The sequence below is a fragment of the Crinia signifera genome, chromosome 6 (assembly GCF_055691185.1).
Source record: "Crinia signifera chromosome 6, ASM5569118v1, whole genome shotgun sequence".
In the NCBI taxonomy this organism is placed as follows: domain Eukaryota; kingdom Metazoa; phylum Chordata; class Amphibia; order Anura; family Myobatrachidae; genus Crinia; species Crinia signifera.
In genome coordinates this window covers 197,991,201-198,000,697 of record NC_139222.1, presented here as the reverse complement: position 1 = coordinate 198,000,697, position 9,497 = coordinate 197,991,201, and the positions used below count along the sequence as shown (strand labels likewise).

At 39.0% G+C, this 9,497-nt stretch overlaps 1 protein-coding gene across 1 annotated transcript in view; it reads right to left on the bottom strand.

Annotated features, from left to right (window-relative positions):
* Positions 1–849: 849 nt before the first annotated feature.
* SYNPO2L (synaptopodin 2 like) overlaps positions 850–9,497 on the bottom strand; it is a 55,503-nt gene continuing 46,855 nt past the window's right edge. Inside the window, exon 3 of the mRNA XM_083148581.1 lies at positions 850–4,441. Coding sequence (XP_083004707.1) covers positions 2,169–4,441 — 2,273 coding nt within the window. The 3' untranslated portion in view covers positions 850–2,168. The remainder of the gene's footprint in view (positions 4,442–9,497) is intronic.

Sequence of the window (9,497 nt, the reverse complement as noted above, 5' to 3'; positions counted from 1 at the left end):
GAATTGTGTTCAGATTGCGTATGCTGTACTATGCAGATCTCAGCTATTATAATATGGCATGATAGGAAATCCCTTGCACAGAGAATTTTTACCTGAAGTAAAAGAAAACACATTTTTAAATGTCACCACCTTTCCACGCATGGCTGTAGTATATTAGGTTGACAATGTCTAGGTCAGTAATGTCTAGGTCAACTCCAAAAGTTTGACCGCACAAGGTTGACATTGGAAAAAGGCGACTTTTCCTTGTCTGATGGAGGAAATGGTTATATGACATAGTACATGGTTAACATGTATAAAAATGCTCCATGGTCATATGACACAATACATGCTTAACAAGCATTAAAAATGACCCATGATCATATGATACAATACATAATTTTCAACATGTTGAACATGCATGGAAAATGGCCAGTGGTCATATGACACAGACACATGCATGGAAAAAGATACAGTCATCATGACTGTGCAACAAATACTGTCTGTTACAAGTAGTTGCTGGATGGCACTGTGATACGCAGGGCTTAAAGTGGTCATGCAGAGGTGGGCAAACTCATTTCTCTATGCCACCTAATTACCCCTCTCCCCTCCCCCCTATTAGGCGGAGACAGGGCCAGTGGTAGGGTTTCTGGGATCCCCCTGCAAACTAGAATGCTTCTCTGTGAGAATTACTGTGCAGGGCCAATGTGGAGGTTAAAATGTTCCACCTCACTTTAACCCCTGGTGATACATATCACTTTTACAAATTTAGGTTCTCTTGGAAGCATATTAAATACAGATGTACATTATATGACTCTTGGTCACTCGTGCCTAACTCACACTTACCAACACAGACCAAGGATCCACCTTCATCAGTGCAAACCTTTGGTGCCCCATAGTCCTACAACACCATGATCTTACCATAATACTGTAAAGGATTCATTTGTAAAATGATACTAGAAAGTGTGTATTTGTAAACAACATTGTTGAAGGAGTGGAAATGTGCCAAAGGAAACATAAGCTTTATTTAACAAGTAAATCAGGAAATCTTGATAGTGCTGTACTACATATTGGTAAGAGACATGAACAATTTGTTTAATTTTCGTATTACTCTTATTGTTACTGTTTATGTCTTTTTTTAGTTTTTATTATGTTGATATTAACTAAGTTTTAATAACATATCAATCACTGCAAATAAATGTCATGTTAGTGCTGTGTTACAAAAGTCGTCGTCATTTTTACCAGAATCAAATTTCTCTCCGTACTTGCAGAATGGGAAATATCATACATTAGTACATTTTGGCGGAAAACTAAAGTAAAACATTGTGTGCATAAATCCACGTGAAAATTGCCTTTGGATAATCAAAAAATATCCCACTTTGTAAACTAACATACAAATGACATTTTGTGCATGATACACAAAATGATTGTGATGCAGAATAATGTCAAACACATGCACATACCATGGAAACAACATTATCATGCAGCTATTTCTTATATTGTCTTAAAAGAATCTAAAATCGTCATGGCAAAAACACAGCGACTTGCCTACTTTACATTTCAGTCCAATATGTGCACCATAAGTGACATGCTGACATTTTCAATCTGGCCAAAGAAAATAAAATTTGCAAAGTTATTTGGTAAAAGAAAATTTGATAATTTGTTTTAATATTCTTGGCAGATATGTGTGTATCTAATGTCACCTTGTTGGATAGTGGTATGACATAAAACATGTCCGCATTCAAGTCACTTAAAGTAACTGCACCAACCTTTCGCCATCGTGGCACAATGTCCATGTTTTAGTTCAGTCTTTCTCTCTTTCCTTAACGAGTTGTATATTACTTTCCTGTTACATCCTGTACAATTTAAAAAAAATTACTGCCTCCAAAGTTTCTCAGTTTTATGTTTTGCAATTGTTTATTGAATTCATTTAAAAGTTCATCTTCAGTTTCCATTCTATAATCCACTATAGTTCAGAGGCATCTGATACTCTTCTTTCATACAGTATTTCCTTCTTCTTAGTTAATCTTAGGTTAAAACAATCTTTGCTTAATACAGTTTTCCAGGCAAAACTACAAGGATGAAAAGAATGTTATTTTTGTATGCGCATTACAAAACAGCAAAGCAAAAATTTATTTTAAGCGCATTTTCACTAGAGGGTCAACAACATCATACGCATATAATCTGCAAGATTAGAAGTGCACTCTGGCTGGTCTCCATACGTTAGCCTGCATTCCAGTTTTTGCTGCAGAGAATCTGGGTTTTGCTACCTGGATTCTTGAAATTGATGATCTAGGGGATAAGAATGAGTTTGTAGGACTAAGTACTGAAGCAGCTCGATTTATTTGTTGAGCCTCCTGGATGGGAGCATGATAAGGCACTGGCCCCGTAACATTGGTTGGCATCGGTTGGTAAGCTGCATCGGTTCTCCAAACTGGTTCTGCAAGAGTTGTTGCTGATCTGGGAGCTAAAACAGTAGGATTCATGTTGAGTGATGATGACATTGGAGTTGGAGTTGAGAAGCGCTTAATTTCATGAGCTCTAGCAGTTTTCACAGGCACTTGTCTAGCTGGAGTAACATTACATTTTTGGGTATCTTGACCATTAGAAGTATCACCAAAACAGAACATGGCTGAATTTAGTTGGTAAGGCTGATGACGCATAAAATCAATGGCTTGCATTCTTGGTTTGGCAGTAGCACCTTTTTTTACTATGCTGTTTACTTTGGTACCTTGAGATTTGGATGCTGCTAATGGATAAAATGGAGACATCATTGGATTATATGCAATTGGGGGTGGTGCACGAATGCTAGATGAGTATTTCCAAGATGATGGAAGAGATGGTGTTGGAGAGGGTGTCCTTGGCCTTGAATTAGGCCTGGAGCTAGATCTATGGTCTGAGTCAACAACAAATTTGTCCATCCGACTTTGTCGTTTTGCAAACAATTCTGCTCCTTTGCCTTTCAACTGGGGCATTTCTTGACCTCCATTCACAAGGTTTTCTGATGTCTTTAAAATAGGTTTTGGAGCCACAGGAGGAGGAACTTTAAGTTTCCGTGCTGAAGATTGCATAAAATTGCAAGCTTCGGCTCCTAAACTGAGAAAGTCCTCTTCAGGGCCAGACTCAAAACCGGCACCATGTTGCTCTTGTTTGGGTTTATCATCTATATTCTGCACCATAGAAAGAAGCTCTGGGTTAGGTAAGCATTTCTTCTCCTCTTTTTTAACAAACATCTGTTTCCTGCCTCCTCTCTTTCGAGCTTCATTTAGGATACCGGTGCGCCCAAAAGGTACAGAGATCCTCTGTTCTCTTGAATTTACTGACTCAGATGATTGGTTCACATTGGCCACTGGTGAGATATAAGAAGATGCATTTTTCAAAGTACTGGATGCTGGACTAATAAATTGTGACACAGTAGATGTCAATGGAGCCACTGGAGTGGAATCTATAACGTATGGCTGCGAAGTAACCATTGGAGATCCTGGTTGCCGGGAAGGAGATGAGAGATATATGGAAGCAGTAGTAGTTCTCGGTGTTGTTGGAATTGGAGAGTTTTGTTTTTCACTTTCAATATATTGGGTTGATGATGATGGCACGGGTCTCCCAGGTGCTGGAATATAAAGTGATGCAACAGAGCTAACTGGAGTTTTTTGAGGACTTGCATATGTGTCAGTTGTAAATGGAGTGAATGGTGGTGGAGCAATATTTTGCACAGGTAAACTTTCAATTTTTTTGGGTGGGGTAGGTTTGAACACAACTGATGAAGCCAAATTCCGCTGTTCAACTTGACCGGGAGTAAATGGTCGTGCAGACCTATTGAAGATACCACTTCCAGCTACAGATGCTTGGGCATTGTCCATTTGTGATACTTGAGATTGAGGTGGGGCTAGTGATATCTTTGTGCTTGTCACCTTGGTATTCTCTAAGTTCTCATGGCTTCTATCACAATTGACCAGATTTATGACATTCCCATTATTCATTGATCTCCTAGGAGGGGCAATTGGAGCTTTCTGGGGCTCTTGCGGATTTTGTGTTGGAGTATTTTCAGCCATCTGTTCTGATTTCTGTCTTTGTACTTCAAACAATGCTGCTCCCTTTCCAGATGCCTCACTCAGGCCCTTTTCTTCCTGTAGCTCATGTTCCATTTTAGGCTTTTCAATATCCATATAGGTGCTGTCCCAGTCTGAATTGTTTGTTAGACTTCGTGCATCAGAGAATCCTTCTTCATCAAACTCTGATTCACTTGTTGGGAGGACACCGTCCTCGTCGTCGTTGTAACGATCTTCGTCTACACTTCCGTAACTCACAAGAGTGTATTTCTTTGCTCTCTGACGCCTCTTCTTAAACATAAGAACACCCTTGGAGTGGGGATTTGGAGCATCTGTCAACAGAGATGCAATGGTTCTACATTTGGTTCTTGCCTCCTTGACGTTCTTGTCCTGTACACTCTCACTGCGGTGAAGTTCTGTAAGAGAAGAAATATATAGGGTTTAGTTTAGTTGCTAAGCTTAACATTGATATTGTCCAATAATAAACATTGCTCCAACAATATGGGCTTCATATATAGAGGTATGAGTAGAAAAAGTTAAAAGGTGTAAATGTGCATCATGACAAGTCATATCGTGAATTAAGGGTCCAAATGCAATATTGTTTTTTTTTTTTTTTTGACATCCAAGAAAAACATGAGCTGCTTTTAAGGTGATAGTGGGATATTTTGCTGTAGGTTAAAGTTATTATTAAAATTTACTAAGAAGAGAGTTCTATTTCACATAGTATGTTACTATGTAACCAATCGGAATCTACTTCTAATTTATTCAGCACCTTTTTGAAGTTAATAAATAGTATCTGATTGGTTGCCCATAGTAATGAGCCATGTTAAATAGAACTCCCATCTTAGTAAATTGCCCCCTTAGTATCAGACTATACTGTGTATTAAAACAGTATGTATTATAATTTAGTATTTTTTTTATATAATAATCAAAGAAACCTTAGCAACGGTATCTAAGCACATCGTTTTAGAGTTGTGTTACAGTACCAATTCCAACTCTCTGCCTATTGAAACATTTTAATTATATTCCCACCTGAAGTGCAAATGGCCCTATATGTCCTGTTTTAGGACAGGGTTGAGAGAATGTGTGTAAATCCCTTCATCTATTCTTCACACGGTATAATTTAGGTATTTAAACCATTGGCATGTTCAAATGAACAATGTACAACATATACAGTGTTTTAAGCTATATGCATTTTGTAAAAGTTACAGAGATTGATATTAAGGAGCTGAATTTTCAAATTATATTTACAAGATATCCCCCCCAGGCCAAAGTCTGATGGAAGGGCCAAGTGACAGCAGCAGCTGCAGCTCTTCTCCTCTGCCCAGCACACACTGCTTTGTGCTGGGTTGCAGTGTGGCCATGGAGGTGCTTAAAATACAATATTTTCTCAGGATTTTTTTTCTAAGGGTATAATGTGAATAATGTAAGGAGTAATGTATATAAGGTAAAGTGGTACTACTGTGTGATGTAATGTGAATAAGGGACACCATCGCATGATATAATGTGAATAAAGCTGAACTACTGTGTGGCATAATTTGAATTGGGGGTACTATTATGGGGCCATGCCCCTTCCCAGCAAGAACACACCCCTGTTTGGACTGCACAACGAATGTGTGCACTGTAGGAGCACCAAAATGATGACTGCTATGATGAGGGTTGATGGGGCTGGGAAAGGGGAGCAGGGTCAGAGGCGGAACTAGTGGCAGTGCTAGGGGGCACCAGCCAAATTCTTGCCTAGGGCTTCATTTAAAAAAACAACAACTGCAAATGTTAAGTATTCGCCATGGAGGGGCTGCATCAGATACCTGACAATGAGATAGGTAATGCTGATAGGTAATGCAATCTCTAGATGGCATTATTCCATAATAGCCTATGGGCTACTAAATCGCAAATGAACTGGCTACCTCTCCATCGGTCCACTGCGACACATGTACATTGGTTGCCGGGAACCTGGATTAGGAAGCAGGAATCTTCAAGCAATAACATTGCCTCCAGCTCTTTGCCAGAACAGGCCCCTATCATACCCCATCTCGTGGCAAGAAAACATTGGTAAATTTGCATCAAGAGATTTATTTGAACTTTGTGAATTTATGCTAAAAATATGTATCATAATAAATGCAGATGGTGATAAATTTTCCCCAAATTCACCCAGTAAAATTTTTTATTTTTTTATTCCAGAGGATGCCCATCAAAACCCTTAGTGTGACATTCGTCATATTAGCCTCAGTTAGCAATACTATGTAAAGAAATATGTGATTGAGGATTCATAAATTTGTCAATAAATTCTGTTATTCTAAATCGCAACCTTTAATTCCTGTTGGGAAAGCGTCCCCTGCAGAACTGGGAATACAGATGACATTACTAAAAGGAGGAATGGTACGCAGTATTTATATCATATAACGATGAGCAACGCAATAATAAATCCCTGCGCTATGAAACTGATCAACTGGCACTGTGTGCTTAAAACGCTGAACTGATAATTATTATTTTTAATTATCTATTTCTATCTATTTCCTGGGATACTTGTATTACAGGTGCCCCTGGCACTTTGACTCAACAATGAAATATTATCTAAAAAAATTCTATCTCTCTAGAGGAGCATGAAAACTAAGAGCACAATAACTAGCTGTCACAAATAAAATGTCCCTATGGACAGCTGAAGAATTAGCTCTGTCTCCACTATACTTCAGGTGCAGTTTACTATGGGTCCAATAAACATTAAATAAGCGCAGCAGGAAAAGAAGTCTTAAAGTGCACTAATAGACCTTTTTGTTAGTGTAATATTGCTTGTATTTGTTTTATTATTGTTATTGAGCCTTTGGTTGATGGCTGTAACTCTTCCATGAACAAAACAGAAACCGATAAATACAATGTGAAGAGTAATGCCTTAAATGTCTGACTTGAGTTATGACAATGATAACTATACAGCAAATGGGATTTTCCATTACGGACAAGCACAATGACAAGAAATGCAGCCCAGGAGGTGTTACTATGACTTGAAGCATTCCAACCCACTTTAAAATCCACTTCTCTTCCCAAGCTCTTCAAATTGTCAAGCCAATCAATCATCACTCACACTCAGACAAATCCCAGACAACAAATGAGATGTATTTCTTGCAGTTGTATATTATCATCCAATTCATACAATAGGAATGCTTATATCCAAACAAATACAATATACTGTCTCATTGCATGAAACAGACAAGAACTTTAGCCTACAGCAGAGTATCACATTGGTAACCGGTAAGAGGTGCGATTTACCTGCATAGGGATTATCTGTGCTGTGGTAAGAAGATACCGGTGAATCAGGCATGACATATACACCATTAGAGTCACGATGTTCCATAAAGAGACGACAAGGGACAAATGCACTCCGAGCTGGAGCTTAACCAAAGTAAGAAAATATCCCCAGCTCTCTGCTGCCCTTTCTACGAGCCTTTTTAAGTCCCCACTTTTGTCTCCACTGGCATAGCTGTTAGGTTCTCTGGCTCTCAGAAGCTGATGAGATCATGGAGTCTATTTTTATGTGCCTGGGCTTATCACTGGACCAGGCTGTGGATATTGTCACCTGTCACTTCAGCTATGTCCCTCTTTGCCTGTGATTGAGCAAGAAAAAATATTTTCTACCAGCCACAAATTTCCTTACCCCCCTTCCCTTTTAAACGGAGTGTGATACAATGATCTGTATTCCATTCTGGAAACATGAGGTCAATGCACTTAAAATACTGCTGTTATCATAAGGATCCTGATAGAATGATCCATTTTCCCCTTGTCTCAGTAAAACACAAGGGGAGAAAGAAAGTTAAGCTGTCATTGAAAGAAACAATCCTATTCAAAATGAAAAATCTGAAAATAAAATTGTTATGAATGATTATGTTTAATTAACTACACAAAGAAACATATCGACAAAGAGAAAAATAAACTAGAATATAAAAAATATCAGTTACTGTATTTTAGCTCGTATTTGTACACCAATAACACCTAATAGGGAGGTGTTTTAATTAACTAGTGTGTCAACATTTCTTTAAAATGCAGTAATCATAAACTTAATAAGATTGTAAAGTCGCTATTATCAATTTTTTTCTAAAGACTTCAGGATAAAAGGGGACATACATCTGTCAGGTATCTGGACAATTTCCCATTCTGCTGAAGACTGGATCAAGGGGTCCGAGAAATCCAACATATTGGAAATCCTATATTCGTAAATCAGGATCAGTGAGCCAGAAAATTTTAACATGATCTATTTTCCAGATCCCCAGAAGGATTACAAATCATTGATGTATCGCTATTTGGTGGATTAACTGGTTTGCTAATTGGTGGATCCGACTTACAGAATGAGGAAGTGGGCCTTAGATGTATGGCCACAGTATGGTCTATATCTTTGCCATTATTTCTTATGATCCTAATCTGACCCGCCAATCTACAGACATCAATGATTCACAATCTGTTGGTTTGATTTCCCCGATCCCCCATTGGTGGAATGAGGAATTGCCCCAACTCTCTCCTAATGTAAGGGCCCCAATACTATTAATTAAAAGTTGTATACTTCATTGATATACAATGATAAGCATAATATTATTGTATTTACAAGTAAGTGTACTATTAAATATAAAGCTTATTTGTATATTTAATCTAGGTTCCAGGTGAAAAAGGTTAAGAAGCCTGAAGTTTGTGGCACAGCAAACATCCTCTATTACCTTCAAATTGCCAAGGAGAAGTTGTAAGGTACTATGATGACCAGGGCCAAATTAGGGTCTGTGGGGGCCCTGGAGAACAAACTTGTGGGGGCACCTATCAATAAAAGTGATATAAGGGCAGTAATGAAAATAAAGTATAATTTATCAATCAGCAAAAAAAAATCACACTTTACAAAATGTACCCTAATGTCCAAATTATCTTGCATAAAATAAAGAATATATTATATACAAGCACAACACTGTGCCTGACTGTCCAGACACAGTGCTATGAATGTTTGTATACTACATAGTGGGGGTCATTCTGATTGTTTCGCTCCCCCATGCATTCGCACAGGGGAGTGATGTTTTTAGTCTGCGCATGTGCATGTGCAAGGTCCCTGGGCGAACCGCCTCGGTGACTTGCATACTTGCGACAGTGCGGGCGGGGAGAGTGGAGCAGCGGACCCGGGTACCACCCATGGGAACGCCCAGAAAATTCTGGGCATTCCCATGGGATTGAGGGCGGGAGGAGGTCTGCCGGGTGCAGGCGGCTGACACCACATGACGTCAGCCGCCTGAATGACAGAATGGCTGCAAATATAAGTCAGTCTCCACTTACTTGCGTGGCCTGAAGAAATCATTCAATTGTTAGCGTCCATCAAAGGATTTCAGCCACCCACGCAAGGCTGCAAATGGATGTATATGCAAATCTTCCATTCACAGCACTGTGAGAAAAATCGGCATCCAGCGGGGGGTGGTCATGCGGGCAGCGTTAGTTGGCTCACAAAGACGA